General features: G+C 42.7%; 1 protein-coding gene across 3 annotated transcripts in view; it reads right to left on the bottom strand.

Moving 5' to 3' along the window:
* Nucleotides 1–2,164: 2,164 nt before the first annotated feature.
* The window catches only part of PRKAG2 (protein kinase AMP-activated non-catalytic subunit gamma 2), a 415,068-nt gene continuing 397,300 nt past the window's right edge, over nucleotides 2,165–19,932 (bottom strand). For all 3 annotated transcript variants that reach the window (XM_040434116.1, XM_040434117.1, XM_040434118.1), the window contains 6 exons: nucleotides 16,405–16,531; nucleotides 12,174–12,339; nucleotides 9,524–9,561; nucleotides 6,638–6,784; nucleotides 5,114–5,207; nucleotides 2,165–3,321 (listed from right to left, as the gene is read on the bottom strand). In XM_040434116.1, coding sequence (XP_040290050.1) covers nucleotides 3,290–3,321; nucleotides 5,114–5,207; nucleotides 6,638–6,784; nucleotides 9,524–9,561; nucleotides 12,174–12,339; nucleotides 16,405–16,531 — 604 coding nt within the window. In that variant the 3' untranslated portion in view covers nucleotides 2,165–3,289. The remainder of the gene's footprint in view (nucleotides 3,322–5,113; nucleotides 5,208–6,637; nucleotides 6,785–9,523; nucleotides 9,562–12,173; nucleotides 12,340–16,404; nucleotides 16,532–19,932) is intronic.

A 19,932-nucleotide genomic window follows, 5' to 3' on the forward strand; every position in this document is an offset into this window, starting at 1 on the left:
CTACTTCTCTATTTAGTCTGACCTCACCCATCAAGCTATGCGGTTTATAGCTCCTTTTGGTTGTGAAGAGCTGGTGATTGGGTTCTCCTCTGAGATCCTGCTTGTCTGCATATATTGGAGTTAAGTGTCTTTTTCCCTATTTCTTGTTCGTGGTTTTCCCCTACCTTTTGATATTAGGCCTGAGGGAGTCTCCTTTTCCTTCAGCTGGGAAGGCACAGGTCATCTCTTGCCCTGACACTATTTCCAGGGTTCTTTAGGGTCAGATAGGGCCCTAGGTTACAGGATATGAGTATTTCTGTTCATACTTATAGTAATCAGGGCTCGGGTTAGGGATTTACTAGGTGGGGACCTTTTCCCTTCCCTCTTGTATTCGGTGTGGAGTTATCCTCCTACACCGCGCTGTGACAGCCTCTGTGGTGAGTAGTGCCATCCCGTTGCTTTCTCTAACTTTTGGAAGAATTAACCCATGGTGTGCTGCCTACAGACTCCAGCAAATGAAAGTTTCAGGTGAACAAATTTTCCACCTACAAAAAGTACACTTTTGGGACAGAAACAAGGCACAGTGCAAATGTTCAATTTATTATAGATTATCATGCTATAGTATTCAATATCCGATGCGCATTGCTTAAAAACAAATGTTTCAGACAGCAATTTGACTTTATTTTCATTTACATGGTAAAAGATAGAATTCAAGACCTTAAAAGGAACCGGTCATGTTCAATGTGGTGTCTGAACTGCAGGACCCAGGTTATAGAGCAGCAGGAGCTGAGCAGATTACTTCACAATATATATTCAGTATATCTTGTAATTTATCCATTTAGAGGGGTTTTCAGAGAAAGTTCATCAGTATCTGATCGGTGGGGGTCCGACCTCAAGGACCCCCGATGATCAGCTGTTTGAGAAGGCACTGGCACTCCGCCTTCTCGCAGCTTTCCCTAGGTCAGTGACATCATGTTCATTGGTCATGTGGCCAAGGCGCGGCTCAGTCCCATTCATGTTAATGGAGCTGAGCTGTGAGTCCAAGAACAGCCGCTACACAAAGTATGGCACTGTGCTTGGTAAGCTGTGAGAAGGCAAGAGCACCAGTGCCTTCTCAAACAGCCGATTGGCGTTATATATATTATGTTCCTCCTGCTCTACAACATGCTACCCAAAGACAGGCCTGCATGTACAACACAAAAGGTTTCCTTTAAAGGGTTGTCTGGTCTACAAAACCCATTTTCAAATACCCTATTAGGACATAGGAATGCCTGACCTGCCTGCTCAGCCAGTCACCAGCCACAGTGGTGACCCACCTTTGGTAGTGATTTGCTGAACATGTACTCCAAGCAGTTTCTAGCACGTCAGGCCCAAGAGGAAGTAGAGAGGAGTGCGGACCAGAGAAGCAGCTGAACAGCAGTAGATTAGTAAGGGGAGTAGTAACCATTTATTCTTTTTTGCTTTCTCTGACCCCATTTTTATTTAAAATTGTTGCATCAGAATACCCCTTAACTTCCTTGGCAATATAAAGTAAAAATCAGACAATGGTGAGCCTAAGCAGATTGTTGCCTTTTGGAGCCTGATTTCTTCCAACCTAAGTGCCCTTTCTCCACTTTTGGAAAGTATCAGATATATATATTGGGTATTTTCTTGGTCTCTGGTTATCTTACTGCCCTTCCATATTCAGTATTGCAGATTGTAAGTTTGTGTACTTAGTCTTCTGGTGTCAGCCATCTTGGTGCCTCTGACCTTCAGCGACCCAGCAGAGAGGCTTCAATTTCACACCCCGGATCACCTGGCCCTACTCCTTTCCATCTTCAAATCTTTCCCTATAACTCTGGTTTATACTCCATTCATGGTCCTCACACTATTTTTATAAAAATATTCCAACACGTCTAATATTATTGTGAATACACCTGAAAAAAAGCTAAAAAAGAACCCAAAAACATGGAGTACATTCTTTTTAGACAGCAGCAAGTGCAAAGATGATGCCGTGGAGATTACAATAAACAATGCATTTTTATTGCCCTGTGTAAAAGTATGTGCACCCTCCATAACATTAAAATTGATTGCAAGCTAAATGTGATTCCCCTTAGTCCTCCCCGACCCTAAAATAAAATGTGCACACTCACTGCCAACCCATCTGGAAATATACCAAAAAAATAAAATAAAATTACAAACATGATTTTACAGTTTACACAAAAAATATATTTATATATAGATAAGTTTCTCTGGTTCTTCTTTTTCTTCGAGAACTAGGTATTTACATTACAGTACAGAATATCAGTTTTTGCAGCAATGATAAAACAATGTGCACTTTTTTTTAACAATCAATGGTTTATTGATATGGTGAAATCATTTACTATTCACCGGTTTGGTGTAATTTTTTAAAATTGAATGTAAAAAATAAATAAACCTAGATTATTTTTTTTTGTTCAGTGTCTCGTACATCTGTGGGACATTAGAGGTCATCACTGCAGGATGGACGCATATTTGTATCTACACAGCAATGGTGGGACTGAGAGGTTTAGGTGTCAGATGTAGATTAAAGTATAAGTCACTTTGCTTTCAGGTGAGCAGGAAAAATGAAAGATGTATATTGCTGCAGCTCAGACATAAGTAGGAGGAGGATTTCCTTATGGTCCTTCAGGCAGCTGGGAACCATGCTCCTTCACCATATGGTTCTGTGGGAGGCTAAAGATGTATCTCTTAAATATGGGTTTGGTATACATACCTCAAGAAGCCTACAGTATATGCTTGGCCTAGTTAAACAGCAAGGTGATGGGGGGAGTGGACAGTATCCGATTTTGGTGCTAGGATGGTCTTTGGCACCTTGTTCCATGCATCTCCAACAGTCACTGGTATAGAAATCTCATTGACATTCACATATAATACAGTGTCTGACTTTGCACCACCATGTCCATTGCATTCAGGGGAGGCTCCTGCATTATTTATATATATACACTGCACACTAGCTTAGGACCATGCCTTAGCATCAAACTTTTCAAGAACCCGAAGGTCAAGATTTTTTTTGAAAGCAGGTAAGTGTCTATTTTGATATGTCAAACTAAAGAAGAAAAACAATGAGCAAAGTAACAATCGATCTACTGTATCACCATCTGATATCTCCCTGCCAGCGCAGTATTGAGACATGGCTAGAAAGGAAGCCATAGTGCCATGCCATAACTCTTCATAGAAATCTTCCACCCATCTATTGCAGTCAGTGTTTCCAAGGCTAGTTTGACACAAAAACATCATTCAAGTTGTTTTTTTTTTTCCTAGAGAAAATGGGATCATAGGTTTGGGTGGATCAGTCTGCCTCACTTTCCTTCCTTTTGGCACCTGCAGGAGATGAAAACAATGAAAGTCATAAATAGTTGAAATTTCTTTAGGCTGGGGCTACACAGCAATTTTGGCCACAACACCCATGCCATGACCAAAGATTGCTGTGTAGCGGTACAGCCATTGAACTGAATGGGTTTGCAGCATGACTCACAAGTTGTCATGACTGTGACCCCAGAATCACTAAAAAAATAAATAAAAATTTTGGTTGCATCAACAAATTTCACTGCGTTGGGAGAAAAAAAAAAAAGAAGAATATAAGTTTCCTCTGATAGCTTCTTCCTCGAGTATACAATACCCAAGCTGGTCCCCATGGGAGCCAGCTACCTCTATAATACATAAGTACATGGTACGTAGAGTTCAAGGAGAAGACCATTTAACTCTACCATTACAAGTACATTTTATATACAATAAAACCTCTGCAGAAAACCACCTCTTTGGAAAGACCACCCCCTTATCCAGACCAGATTTTCAGCTCCATCATAAACAGTCGAGTCACATTATTATGACCACTTTCAACATCAGCCGTGTGTAGCTCATGAAGGAAGTCATGAGCGGTTTGGAGGGTATATAAGGTGTGTGATAGACTGTCTGCACACATATCCGTCATTGTTTTCATGAAGTTGTAAAAAAGGAATGGTTATTAGCCTTCAGGCCAAGGGCGGCAATATTCCTGAAACTGCTCAGTTTTGAACAGTTCACAGCTTCTGTGAGTGGACGAATGGCACCACTGCGAATAAGTGACAGGAAAACTGTGAAGCACCATGTGGTATGATGTGAGAGGTGAACGTCGGCTACGAAAGGTGTAAGAAGGCAGACGGATACTCTACAGTGGAGCAGCTCACCACCAGCCGTGTGTCTAAAACAGTTCAACGAATCCTACAGTGTATGGGTCTCCGAAGCAGACGGATGGTCACTGCACCTCTGCTAAGAAAGTTGCATCGGCAGAAAAAAGGCTTTCATTTGTGCAGCTGTATCAGAACTGGTCCTCTGCCAATTGGCAAAGGGTAGCCTTCTCCGAAGAGTCACATATTTCAGCCTTATCGAACAACTGGACGTTGGCGTGTCTTCCTGCAACCATTGCTGAAAGAACACAAGCTGGTGGAGGCAGCGCTATGGGCTGGGGAATGTTTTTGTGACATTCTCTGCGCCCACTGATCCATGTGAAAGGCACACTCAACTGATTTGAGTATGAATTCATCCTTGCAGATCACGTACACCCATATGTGCCGATTGTCTTCTTTTGGCGCGGATGGGATCTTCCAGCAAGACAAGGCAACATGTCACATGGCTAGAACATTGGTTGGAAGAGCATGACCAATACTTCCAAAAACTACCCTGGCCAACTAATTGCCCAGAGTTGAACTCAATTTGGCATTTGTGAGACCACCTTGATCACCGTGCTCGCTCTACATATCCTCCAGCAGCTGTGGGATGCACTGCAGTCAGCATGGCTCCAGATACCAGTCACAACCTACTAGGACCTTATCGAGTCATTCCCAGTCCTATCTAGCTGCTGTCCACAGAGGTTACTCTGGGTATTAGCTGCTGGTCATAATAATATGACTCGACTGTGCATATTATTCATACTGCTATCTGCTACGAGAACAATAGGATCACCCGATGAACAAGCTTTTCACTTGTTCATTGGGTGATGGGTGGCACATCTAGATGGGCAGATTGTCGAAAATCGGGCAGTCTAAATCCACCTTTAGTCCCTGCAATCCAGGAAATAAAAGCCACAATTACCATTTCAATTGTGTAATAAATAGGGGACGGGTCTTTTACCCACCTGCAGGAGACAGAACCAGTGCTTGCAGAATATCTGAGAGAGAGATAATTCCAACAATGCTATGTGCTTCATTCACAACTACCAGTCTATGGACCTAAAAAAACAATGGTACACGCATAAAATTCTATACACAAATGTTCTTATTTCTCTGGCCAGTGCAAGAGAAATATAGTATTACATGACAAGGATTCAAATGCAAAGACATGCATGGATGTGCTAGATCCTTTCTAACAGAGAAGGGTTCCCGGTAGAGAACTCCCTATGACGTGTATATGCCCAGAACATGACATCAGGGGTTGTCTTAATGGAAAAACCTCTTTAAAGTGGTTATACGACACTAACAAATGCTCCCCCATATGCCGGGCCCCTCACACTGATTCTACTTACCTGGCTCCCCGCACCGCTCCTGGTCCCCGCAGCTGCTGTGTGGGGGGGAAGGGGGGGTTGGGGTTGCAGACAGGGACAAGCCTCCATAGGTCACCCGCGATACTAGGGAGGCTCGTCCCAGTCACCGCCTGCCATTGTCAGCCCCCCTGACACTGGACGTTTCCATCCGCCCATGGAGATAAACGGCTGTGGCATTGCGGGGACCAGGAGCGGTGCAGGGAATCTGTGACACTGATGGTACACGTCGCCCACATTTTTTATTTATATGACTGTATACTGAAAAGGGCATCACAATCAAATCCCATATTCACTGTTTAAGGCCAAACATGATTATCCAGAACATAGGGAATAAGTGTCTGAGTGCCCCATTAATTGGACTCCCGTCAATCATAAAAACGGGGGCCAGTGCTCCTCAGTTTGAATGAGGTGGCGGTAACGCCTGCAGGCTACCCCTCCATTCAGCTCTATGTGGATGCCATAGATAGCTTGTGCTTGTACTCCGCTATCTCCGGCACTGCCATAGAGTTAAATGGAGCAGCGCCTCCTTTCAAACAGGGAGCTCGGGCACTCCGTTCTAGTTATCGTTGGGGGCCCAAGCAGTTGAACTCCTACCAATCAGACACCTATCCCCTTATCATGTTGTCTTAATAGGCAACACCTACAGGTTAGAAGGTCACATGCCGCCATATGCAAATAAAGATGTGTTCCAAAACTCCATAAAATCTTTTATTTTATTTCATCTTCAAAAAAAAACAAAAAAAAAAAACGCTTATGCATTTCGAACCATGTATGACCTGTTCTTACTCAACATCTCAAACATGGTACAAAAGACGCTTACGCATTTCGAACTACGTATGACAAGTTCTTACTCAGCCACTTACATAGTTCGAAACGCATAAGCTTTTTTTAATCCTGTTTTTCTTAGAAAATTAAATAAAATACAGAAGATTTTTGGAGTGCTGGAGCACATCTATTTGAATTTTCACTACGGTGCTGGTTTCCAAATCAGGATACTCCTCCCTGCCCCCACTATCGGTGGCTGATCTGAAGGTCCAAGTGGTGAGCTAAAAAATTGGCAACTGGTATTGCTGACTGATATCCCATAAGAGTACAGCAGGTTGGGCACATAGTCCTTACCTCTGCCTTGACTATTCGGTCCACAATCGTCTCCAGTGTTTCTAGCTTACTGCATTTTACTACACCTTCGAAATACTGCGAGCGGTGTTCCAGAGCCTGCGTCACCGTGATGTCTAAATTATTATAGGTTTTCTCAGCAGCAAGGTTCTGAAAATGAATTATGCATCTGTCAATCAAAAGTACGGTTAATTATAAGGAGATGAAGGCAGGCCAGAGCACATGACAGACGGCACATCCACTGGGGAAACCAAATACTGACCCTCTGTAGCCATGGCACCCAGTCTGTGACCAGTTAGTGGAAAGATTTTTACACAGAAGAACGAGGACTCAAAGGGGTAGTCCAAAATTTTGTTAACCCCCTTCCCATCAACCCAGCATGACCTGTGAAGAAATCTTCTGGTCTCCGCCTAGTAACTTGTGTATGGACGTGGTCATGTCCACCGCTGTAGTCAAGGATTGGCTTCAGAGGTGAAGATCAGGTAAGTTCAGATCTCTGCACAGGTCCTGCTGGATGAGTGGATGGAATGAAAAATAAAATCCTGGAGAACCCCTTTAAGCTCACATGCCAGTATTCCGTCTTATTTAGCCAATATTGTCACTTTGATCAGTCTTTGTCACTGGGTCAATGTTATGTTACTGGTATATTGGACACATTATCCTAACGTGACGTTTTGGGAATATGCTACATACAATACTCTAGTCTTCTGAGGATTGGTCGCGTTAAAGGGGTTGCTTGGTTTACAAATCCCATTTTTAAAAATCCAGTGAGTAGAATCGGAGAATTCCTTCTTGGGGATCTAAATTAAAGGGATATTACAGCGAAAAACATGTCACCTATCCACTTACTGGGTGATAAAATGTTGGTTTGAGCCCCCTAAGCCGCATGACCAAGGCAAATCTGGGTTTGACGGAGGGGTGAATGAGCATGCGAGATGCAGCTCTATTTAAACTCTATTGGAGTATAGGAAACAGCCAGGAGCTCTGCTTAGTTACCCCTTTAATTAGCTTCAGAGAGCATCACTCTGTCTGAAGGAGCCAGGACCTGTGTGCATTAAATGGACAGCCCACTTATTTCAATGGGCACCGTGCAATCCTCCATTTAACCTGTGGTGGCGCTGCAGGGAATTTGAACACTTGCCGCTTGGCTTCCTTGCAGACTATGGCTGATTGCTGGGAGTCCCCGTAATTAGTTTTCTATCCAGGACTGTTCTCACAAAATACAGTTGTCTGCAGCCGACAAACCCTTTAAGGTGACCAGCAGAAAATGGAAGTGGCAGAGTATAGCAGCGACATTCAGAGCGTACACCGAGGTATCCAAGGAGATCCCGGGGGATTATTCTAATTTAATCCCTTCGGTTTTCAACCACCTAACGATTATGTCACCAGCGTTAGATAAAAGTGACGTCTGCGAAAACCTTGACAACTGTAACTGATTCTTCTTAAAAAAAAACAAGTTGTGTAGTGGAAAGGCGTGAAATATCTTTAATTAGGCCGGCTATTTAACAAGCACATGGTAACTGAAGACATCACCTCCACCCTGGAGGAACAAGCACTGCTCAGATAATTAAAGGAACAGTCCACTTCTAAAATTCGACGTTACAATATTTCACATGTTAAAGTGACATATTGCTTAAATCACGTTTTTATGATAAACATGATTCTTTTTTAGAATTGAGGGGGTTTTAATTTTTTTTCCATGTCGCTATATTTAAAAAAAATATTATATACCGTAATCCTGCAAATTTTACACAGGCCACTAGGCCTTAAAAATGTCAAGAGTCCCCAATTATAGACACATTCCCATGAATCAATAATGCATGTGAAGATGAAAAAAAAAACTTTGTAATACAACTTATTATAGAAAAATGCCCCTTTTGTTACTTATCAGGCACCTTTCCTCATCCCTTTCCACCTTAAATGTTCGCTCACCCTGAATTTACTGATCAAAGACAGAAGATGGCTTTTCAGCATCACCGAGAGATCAGGTTACATGCGGTCCATAGAAGTCTATGGAGAGAAGAGGAGGAAGCAGCTGCAGAGTGGAAAAGGTAGCGCCACACGAACGCTTCTGCTGGCTCTGATCTGATAGTATTGTCTGTACAATGTCCTCCAGACTGAAGCTTCAATTGAGGGTGCGCTACAGAGTAATAGGAGAGCAGGATCCCCTCTTCTATATGTGTGCTGTGTATGGGAGACATCATAGAAGCGGGGCTTCTACTCCTACTCCTTCCTTTCTATCATACCCTTATTGGCTTCTATGGGCAGCTATAACCTGATCTCTCAGTGAAGCTGAAAAGCCATCTTTTCTTTTGAAATGGATTTGATTAGTGAATTCAGGGAAGGGGGGGGGGGAGGAGGAAGAGACTGGTAAGTGGAGTCAAGGGCAATTTTCTCTAATAAGCTAAAGGTGGATTTACACTGTGCAGTCATCGGGAAGAGATGCTCGTTCATCGAGTGATCCTGTCGTTCATGCAGGCATCCAAATTATTTCTGGGCAGCAGATCGTGCTGTCTAAATAGCGAAACAATACAGCTGTATGAGGACGAGGGGTAGCAATAGCCATCCCTCGTCCTCATACTGTGGAGGTGGTGGCTGCCTGTAAATACAGCACTTCACCCCTGTTGACCGTCGGGAAGGAGTGCTTTCTTCCTGACCATCTTTGCTTGCTCTATTGATTTATGGAAAGTCGTTTATAGCTAGAGGTACACTTTAAATAACTGCTTCCTATACTTGGATGCTGTTACACAAAGTGTCCAGAAGAGGTCACTCTTCTGCTACTGTACAACAATATACTGAACGGGCATTAAATAGGAGTTATAAGTATATTTTGGATAAAAATAGGAGTTAAACCCATCCACAGAAGAATGATATACAATATATACTTACAATGACATCAAACTTGGAATAAATATCTACAACTTTCCCTGGAATGAAAAAAGAACGGGTTAAGATGCAGATAAAACAAGTCATGTTCAACAGTATTCTCAAAACGGATACAAAGTCCTCAAAATTACTGTTATTTGACTGCGCAGATTACAGGAAATCTAATGGCTTTTTAGGCTGCTTTATGGTTTAAAGTTAGTTTTAACTGTCACAATGAACTCTGCATCTGCCGCACCCCGTCTACTTTGACTGACAGGACCTGGCAGTGTAATCATCATCACGTCTGGCCCTGCCAATTAAAGTGCAGAGGGCGCAACAGTTGTAGAGAGAGCAGAGCCTCTAGGTGTAACAGCAACGCCCCCGTTGCTCCCAGAGGCTCATTTGCATATAATAAAACTTCATTTTTCTCAGCAATGCAGGCACATATGAACATGGGACCAGTGTCATAGGTACAAATCTGCTGTCAGGTGCGTTTTAAGTATTAAAACAAAAACTATATAAATATGGCATCGCTGTAATAATACTGCCCCAGAGAATGGAGGTAAGAGGTCTGTTTTACCTAATAGAAAAATCTGTAAAAACCAAATCCCATAACACTATGCCAGAAATGTGTATTTTTCCAATACCACCCAGTTTGGAATTTTATTCCAGCTTCCCACTACGTTGTATACAATATTACATGGTGCCTTTAGAAAATACAACTTGTCCCACACAAAAAAAAATACAAACAGGCTATGCAAAAATAAAAAATAAAATAAAGAAGGCCCTTAAAGGGTTAAACAATATTCTTCCCGGGACCACCCCTTTAAAATCAAAAGGAAACTACACAACCCTTAATGGCAGGTTTAAGGGGTAACTGATTTTCACAGTGACACGGCAGCAGTTTCGATCAGTGGATGCCTGGGTTCAATGATCACTAAAACGAGGAGGCAGATGAGTTCTAGCGCGAGCCCATTCATTTCTATCCAGCCCTCCTAGCAAGCAGTGACTCTGCTGGCTGCTTGCACAGTTCTTTAAGGGTAACCAAGCACAGCGATCAGAAACAAAGGGCGACACGTCACCAAGACACGTCACAGGCTTGTTAAAACGATAGGCCGACAACAAAGCCGGAAAGCATCCATGAACTGCCTGACAACAGTGTATGTGGAGGGGTTTATACAACCTCATCCACAAATAGCGGAAAAAAACCTGCGTGCCCATTCTGCTGCGGAAATGCCATAGACTGGCACAGCGAATATTACCCTTTACATAGCAGAGGGTGACATCTTCAGCAGAAAATCCCCGCAGACCCTGCTTGGTACATCCCTTAATTCAGTGAGGACATTGATGCAAATCCTGATCACACTGACCAGTCTGTCTGTCTGTCGTATATATAGGATATTTAGTGTTCTGCAGGGTGAGGATATTGATGATCTATCCTCAGGATAGGTCATCAATATCAGATCAGCGGGGACGGAATTCCCAGATTCCTACTGGTCGGCGGTTTGAGCCCCGCTTCCTTTCCACTGCTCGCTGTGTGCTGTGTAGTTTGCGCATTTGAATGGGACAAAAATCACACTGCCGCGCCGCTACAAGCTAGACTGCGTACACTTAAACTGCGGCGAGGACGCAGCGGTCACACAAGGGCCACGACTCCTTCAAGCAGCTAATCACCGGGGGTGGATAGGTCAACAGCAGCACTGCACAAACCCTTTTAAAGGGCCAGTTCACATGAAAAACGCAAAAAAAAACAAAAAAACAAAAGAAAAACAAACGCATGGACTTTCATGGAGCAGTTTTTTCTGCTTTCTATTTATTCCAATGGGAGATTCAGCGCCGATTCTGCCCCAAGGTAGGACGTGAGGCTTCTATGCGTAAAAAATAAGCAAGTGCTGCTCCCCATTGAAATGAATGGGAGGCTGTTTTGAGGTGTTAGCGGATTTTGGAGGCAGAAATGCTCCAAAAATCAGTGCCAGAAAACTGTGTGAACTGGCCCTGAAATATGAAAAATATTGTATTCTTCAAGTGTCCCCTTCTCACCATTACATTTCCAGATTCTTTTTTTTAACCCTTTTATTATTTTTAGATCGGTAACAGCATTAGCAGAGATCATTTTAATAAATTCTAACCAATAAAGAGAAATACAATGGACCACAAATTTAAAGAGGACCTGTCATCTCTCCTGACATAAAAGTTTTAATAACCACATATATTCCTTGTGTAATAATTCTGGAGCATCTATTCTTATGGCTCTATGTTGTGCCATTCCTGTATTATACCTACTAGAAGTTATGGATGAATTGCTAGCAGTCTGCAGTAAGGGTACAGAGGGGAGGTAACCAGTTGGGGGTGGGACTCACTCTATCCAATCAGTGCTGCCATTTTCAGGCTGTGCGGGTACAACCCCCCTCCCCAACTGGTTACCTCTCCTCTGTACCCTTACTGCAGACTGCTGGCAATTAATCCATAACTTCTAGCAGGAATAATACAGGAATGGCACAACATAGAGCCATAAGAATAGATGCTCCAGAATTGTTATTACATGGGGAATGTATGAAGCTATTAAAACAGGCCTGTCAGGAGTGGTGAGAGGTCCTCTTTAACGTATGTGTACTGTATAACTGCATATTTGACAGTAGTATGCAATGATGAGGATGTACTGATGGGACCTTACCCGACTCGTCCACAACTGGCAATGCAGACACTCGTCTTTCTACAAATATGTTCAAAGCTTTGATGATGGGAGTGTGGGGATGTATGAAGGCAATGTTGTGGTAAGTCCCTATCCCAAGTTCATCTAGGTTTTTCTTCATGAAGGCAGGCTTTGGCATTTCTGACACCTAGAATGAGAAAGCAATTAAAACCATTTAATTACCTGAAGCCTATAAAGACAGTCATAGAGCAATCATATTTAGATAAAATTGTAATAGAGTTAAGGAGAACTGAGCAGAAGTCCCCGGAAGGCCTAGGCTAGTAGTATACAGGTTTATTTTTTGTGGTATCCATTAGCCCAATTCAAAAAAAATAAAAAATCAGGAACCATGACAAATCTGCTGGGGTTGTAAGAGACATGGGCAGTAATCATTTCACGTGTGTGGGCACAAGGTGGGTTTTCGCTTTAAAAAGAGCAATTTGTGCTCTCGCTTTGTAACAGAAACTTTGAGAACTTTATTAAAACTTGGGCATCTCAATTTCTTGAAAAGAAAATGTACGCAGCCACTCAATCCATTGCAGTTGTCGGCTTTTTTATTTTTTATTCTGCCCATGTTTTGATGAAATCTTTCCCATTTGAGGTGCATTTCACCCCCGGAGCTCTGAGCCTGGTCTATAAGGAGCCCATACATTGCTTGCCTGGGGATACGTTCCATGGCTCACAGCAACTCTTGTACGTGGGTCCCATTACCAGAGCTTAGGACTGTAAGGCAACACATTCAATCAGATCTTTTTTTTTTTTAAAAGCTTATTAAAAAAAAATAATGTTAGCACTAGTTTTGAGAAGTCCCCTCATCCATCCCTAACTCCAGTCCTCGGGGTCCACCTGCCGGTCATGTTTTTAGGATTTCCTTAGTATTGAGCAGGTGATAGAATTAGAGTCAATGTATCAGAACTGACCACAGGTATTCATTCTGTGGGATCTTCTCAAACCATGACTGGCAGGTGGGCCCTGAGGACTGGAGCTGAGGAACACTGCCTTATGGGATGGAGATTAGGCTGATACAGTGCAACATCATTAAAAAGTGGGCTTCTGGGTGGAGTGGTCTTCCTAAGGTTTCATACACATTCGTATTTTCCAATTGTCTGCGATAGCACACTAACCCATGCATTTCTAAGGGGCTGTGCACACGTCCGTAAATTTCTGTGGCCGTTAGGCAAAATTATAGTACATATCCTATTCTGGTCCATAGTGTGGAGAGAGAATAGTACTTTATATTGATGAGTCAGGAGAATATGGGATGCACAAGGAATGTATTCCCATTTTGTGGATCCATGGACCAAAATACGGACACGGCCATGTGGATGAAGCCTTAGGTCTTCCTCAAATGAGTGTTTTTCTCTTCCTTGTGCTGTCCATATTAAAAACAGACAGCACATGGACCCATATCCGTTTTCTTTAAAGGGCTCATGGGCCGGAACGTATTTTATGTCTGTGTCCATTCATATATATTTTTCTAATGGGGCCGCAAAAAAAAAAACTAAACTGAAATGTCTGTGTGTATTCCGTATCTGTATGTCCGCAAGTCCATTCTGCAAAAAAAATAGAGCATGTCCTATTCTGGTAAGTTTTGTGGACTAGGACAGGCATAGTTTCAATGGATCCGCAAAAAAAATAAAAAAGCTGCAACACGGACGTCACACGACTGCAAAATACATACGGTCATGTGCAAGAGCCCTAATACTGATAGCCTAGCCACAGGATAGGTCATCGATATCTGATCGGTGGGAGTCTCACTCCCAGCACCGCCGTCAATCAGGCCACGGGATCTTCCCAGGACAGTGGCAATGGGTTCATTGGTCACATGACCTATTTGCAGTTCAGTCCCTTTCAAGTTGGCTGCAATACCAAACGCAACCGCTATACAATGTACGGCGCTGTGCTTGGCAAAGCCTCTTCAAACAGCTGATCGGCAGGGATCCAAGGAGTCGAAACCCCACCGATAAGATACTGATGACATATCCCAACAGGCCATTAATATTAAAATCCCCCCCCCCAAAAAAAAAAAAAAAAAAAAAACTTTAATGGATCCATGTGCTTGATCTGAAAAACTCAGTGAATGTCCTATTCTAGTCTGTCTTTTCATAGACCCCATTTTCTGTGGATGGAAAAATCAGACTAAGAATAAGCCCCAAGACCTAAAGAAGTTGTCTGGTATATATAATATATGGTGGAACTGAAAGTCTAGATAAGGGGGTGATCTTCTTAAAGAGGCCATCTTTTGGAATCCCTTCTGTGAATACCTAAATATGGGAGTTCCTGGGAGGTTTTGTGGCCATTCCTGGGTGGATTGGCGCAGAGATTAAAACTGTCCCAAAAACAGGGATTCAAATGTTTATATGCTCCACCACGGTGTGCTCAAAAGGGTGAGTACATAAGCTGTACTATACAGTCCCAGCCCCTTTAGGTATAAGAAAATGATGCCAATGACATCACGAAAATAGGTCAGCATTCCCACTCATTAATACCTCTATTATCACATTACAGCATTAACCATGAGAAGACTGGGAGCAGTGATTCACTCTCTGCACCACTCGTCAGATATAATTCAGGAAGCCCGGTCCTTCCAACATCTGACAAGACAAGAGCCCGAACTACATGACCACGTATTCTCCTCAGTGTTCCCGAATCATATTCATCTATCAGATCTGTGTAGAATATTTCCCTCTTTATCTCCTCGATAATAAAGTGCTCGTTGAACAGTTCTACAGATGGTATGGTATGTAACGTAGCCTAGAGTGCGGAGAACAGGACCAGGTGGAAATGTAAACTGATGGGTAAGACATGGATTTACAGGGGCTGTCCAGGGTCTTGATATTGATGACCTATCCTTAGCATAAGCCATCCATATAAGGTTGGTAGGGCAGCCCCCCACCAAAAGGTTGTCTTGGGCAGCCGCCAGCACCAAAAAAATAACACCGTGGTAGGAGCTGGAATAACACAGTAGCTCCATATACTGCGGTTACTGCAGCTCCGCTTCCACTCTTTGGGCTCTTGTGCTTGTAGCTCCCTTCTCTCCGTTATTTCCGGCACCTGGACCTCTTCCAATCTCATGTTTATTATCTACCTTAGGGTAGGTCATCAAGATCTAGTGTCTGGACAACCCCTCTAAGTCTCGGTGATACTAGTGGTAGAACTACCATACACAGTGTTAAATGATGAGATTGTAGGAACTAATGGATATTCAGAGATCCCTTATTACTCCATCCGCCATAAAAGAAAGAGAAAAGCACTCTCTTCTACTACATTTTAGGAGTTGCTTTGAAACAGTCAGCAAGCTTGTTGACAGACATCCCTGTCTAACAACTGCAGAAATGGAAATTCAGCTCTGGACTATAATACAGGTTATACAGGACACATACAAAATGATTAAAAGGAGTTGTCCTATAGGGAACACAATTACCCATCATGTCTGTAGGTGATAAGGGTCTATCACAGTACCCCCACTGAACACAAGAATAAGGGAGGGTCCCATGTCTCCCGTTTAAATGGATTAGCGGCTGGGAGTTCACGATGCATAGATTATGAATTAAACTACAGTGCACATGCATGACCACTACTTCATTGAAAAAGGTGGACATGGGACCAGGGTTCACCTAATCAATGGGACCCTCAAGTGTACAGAGATCATGTAGCCTGTGGATAAGTGTTCATTATGGGACAACCCCTTTAAAGATGGACATACATATTAGTTAGATTTTTTGGGGTTTGGCTGACCATTTAATTTGTAGGGTTCCTCTGGTCATCTGAGGTCAGGGGAATCTGAGGATGGAGCACATTCGCTTTCTCCCCTCTTCCGATACACTACACATGCATGCTCGGCAGAGCCTGCATAGCTATGGGAGGATCTGAGAGACCGCTTTCCTCCAACAGTTCTGATGTGTATAGCCAGTCTAGGTCTTTTTCCAAAGCTGCTCAACTTATGTAGATTAAATCTAAATATGAACTGTAAAATGGGCTTGGGACATGAGCGGGCTAATAGGACACAGAACGGGAATTGGAAAGTATTTTCTTGAACGGCAGTGGATTCCCAGGACATTCATGGTCAAGTCTGTGAGAGGGCAGAGAGGTCTCCAGCTGAGGTAGAGTTATGTGTCCTGACTGATGACGTTCGAAGCCATAACTGCAGATGGTTCCCACTTATAAATAGACAATGACATAGGAGGGGAACATGGCTGTCTTCAGTACTTACAAAAAGCTGAAGAAACTTGAGGATCCTCTTGTGGGTGAGTATATAAAGTGCATTCCCGCTGACTGGGTCAATTACCGGTAACCGGTGGATTTTGTTTTTGATGAGTGAATACACTGCGTCGTACAGGCTGAGCGAGAAACAAACACCATTAAATTGTATTAGCGGCAAGAGCAACATGTGCACTACCTTACATAATGATCCTGGTTAGAGGACACACGGACACCTTTACAGTCAATGGCATGAGTAGGTTTAACATGATTCATTAAAGGGGTCATCCAGGTGTTTAATATTAAAGACCCCCTCCTGAGGATAGGTCGTCAATTTCAGATCGGCAGAGGTCCGACTCCCAACAGTCCCGCAGATCAGCTGTTTGAAGATACCACAACACCTCTTACCAGGCCAGTGACATCATGTTTATCAGTCACTTGGCCCAAGTTCAGCTCAGTCCCATTTAAAGGGAACCTGTCACATTGAACATGGTGTTTGAGCTGCAGGCATGATGTAAAAGAGCAGGAGGAGCTGAGAAGATTGATATACAGATTTTTGGGAAAAGATTCAGTAAAACTTGTAATTTATTCATTTAATTTCCTGCTCATTCTGGGCCTTGAAGTCCAGGAGGCGGTCCTATCAGTGATTGACAGCTATGTGTATACACAGTCAGAGAGGGAAGGCTGTCAGTCATTGATAGGACCGCCTCCTCATAGAGGGTAGGCTGTCAATCACTGATAGGACCGCCTCCCTGACATCAAAGCCCAGAATGAGCAGGAATTTAAATGTATAAATTACAAGTTTTAAAGAATCTTCTCTTATAAAACTATTTATTAATTTGCTCTGCTCTAACATTCTGCCTGTAGCTTGCATTGCAATTTCATGGTGACAGGTTCTCTTTAAGTTAATACCAAGCACAGTACCAAGGCCTCTTCAAACAGCTAGTTTATGGGGGTGTCAGGTGTAGGACCCCCACTAATCAGGTATTGTTGACATATATTGAGGATAGGTCATAAATATTAAACACCAGGAAAAACACTTTAAATGGATGCATTTTAGCTTAATGCAACGGATTAATACAAAGCTCCAAAACCCCTGAATAGACAGATTTGAATCAGAATATTCTGATAGTCCACTCCTGCCACTAGAGGGAGCTCACTGCATACTGCGTTATTATGAGTGCAATGTATAGACAGCATGCAGTGGTGGTAGAATTTAAATACAGGTCATTCTCAAAAAATTAGCATATTGTGATAAAAAGTTAATTATTTTCTGTAATGTACTGATAAATATTAGACTTTCATATATTTTAGATTCATTACACACAACTGAAGTAGTTCAAGCGTTTTCTTGTTTTAATATTGATGATTTTGGCATACAGCTCATAACAACCCAAAATTCCTATCTCAAAAAATTAGCATATCATGAAAAGGTTCTCTAAACGAGCTATTAACCTAATCATCTGAATCAACTAATTAACTCTAAACACCTGCAAAAGATTCCTCAGGCTTTTAAAAACTCCCAGCCTGGTTCATTACTCAAAACCGCAATCAAGGGTAAGACTGCCGACCTGACTGCTGTCCAGAAGGCCATCATTGACACCCTCAAGCAAGAGGGTAAGACACAGAAAGAAATTTCTGAACAAATAGGCTGTTCCCAGAGTGCTGTATCAAGGCACCTCAGTGGGAAGTCTGTGGGAAGGAAAAAGTGTGGCAGAAAACGCTGCACAACGAGAAGAGGTGACCGGACCCTGAGGAAGATTGTGGAGAAGGACCGATTCCAGACCTTGGGGGACCTGCGGAAGCAGTGGACTGAGTCAGGAGTAGAAACATCCAGAGCCACCGTGTACAGGCGTGTGCAGGAAATGGGCTACAGGTGCCGCATTCCCCAGGTCAAGCCACTTTTGAACCAGAAACAGCGGCAGAAGAGCCTGACCTGGGCTACAGAGAAGCAGCACTGGACTGTTGCTCAGTGGTCCAAAGTACTTTTTTCGGATGAAAGATCAGAGTCTGGAGGAAGACTGGGGAGAGGGAAATGCCAAAATGCCTGAAGTCCAGTGTCAAGTACCCACAGTCAGTGATGGTCTGGGGTGCCATGTCAGCTGCTGGTGTTGGTCCACTGTGTTTTATCAAGGGCAGGGTCAATGCAGCTAGCTATCAGGAGATTTTGGAGCACTTCATGCTTCTATCTGCTGAAAAGCTTTATGGAGATGAAGATTTCATTTTTCAGCACGACCTGGCACCTGCTCACAGTGCCAAAACCACTGGTAAATGGTTTACTGACCATGGTATTACTGTGCTCAATTGGCCTGCCAACTCTCCTGACCTGAACCCCATAGAGAATCTGTGGGATATTGGGAAGAGAAAGTTGAGAGACGCAAGACCCAACACTCTGGATGAGCTTAAGGCCGCTATCGAAGCATCCTGGGCCTCCATAACACCTCAGCAGTGCCACAGGCCGATTGCCTCCATGCCACGCCGCATTGAAGCAGTCATTTCTGCAAAAGCATTCCCGACCAAGTATTGAGTGCATAACTGAACTTAATTATTTGAAGGTTGACTTTTTTTGTATTAAAAACACTTTTCTTTTATTGGTCGGATGAAATATGCTAATTTTTTGAGATAGGAATTTGGGGTTTTCATGAGCTGTATGCCAAAATCATCAATATTAAAACAAGAAAAGGCTTGAACTACTTCAGTTGTGTGTAATGAATCTAAAATATCTGAAAGTCTAATGTTTATCAGTACATTACAGAAAATAATGAACTTTATCACAATATGCTAATTTTTTGAGAAGGACCTGTATATGCCTATGCAGGAGATTTTGAGTTCTGTTTCAGAAAAACAGAACTTTAACTTAAATACATTTATATTAAGAAGTTAAAAGGGGTTGTCTCACTTTAGCAAATGGTATTTATCATGTAGAGAAAGTTGATACAAGCCACTTACTAATGTGTTGTGTTTGTCCATATTCCCTGCTTTGCTGGCTGGATTAATTTTTCCATTTCATTATACACGGCTCGTTTCCATGGTTACGACAACCCTGCAATCAGCGGTGGCCGTGCTTGCACACTATAGAAAAGAGTGTCGGCACTCCCATGGTCCCGTCCACCAGAGAGACGGGCGCTTTTTCCTATAGTGTTGCGAGCACCACTGCTGGATTGCAGGGTGGTCATAAACCATGGATTTAGGCAGTGTATAATGTGATGTAAAAATGAATCCTGCCAGCAAAGGAGGCAATATGGAGAATCACAATACATTAGCAAGTGCCTTGTATTAACCTTCTCTACATGATGAATGCCATTTGCTGAAGTGGAACAACTCCTTTTAACTTCTTTATATAAAATGTATTTTAAGTTCAAGCTCTGTTTTTCTGAAGTGAGACAACCCCTTTAAGCAGTACAGAATTTGGAACCTTTGTAAGTTATAACAAATAAAGTACTCGAGTATGGACATTAACGTGAAACTCCAGATATCACACACTAGATAATACATTGACTTCTATGGCTACGACGGGGAACTGCACTGTATTTAACTATAA

The sequence above is a fragment of the Bufo bufo genome, chromosome 5, assembly GCF_905171765.1.
Source record: "Bufo bufo chromosome 5, aBufBuf1.1, whole genome shotgun sequence".
Classification (NCBI taxonomy): Eukaryota; Metazoa; Chordata; class Amphibia; order Anura; family Bufonidae; genus Bufo; species Bufo bufo.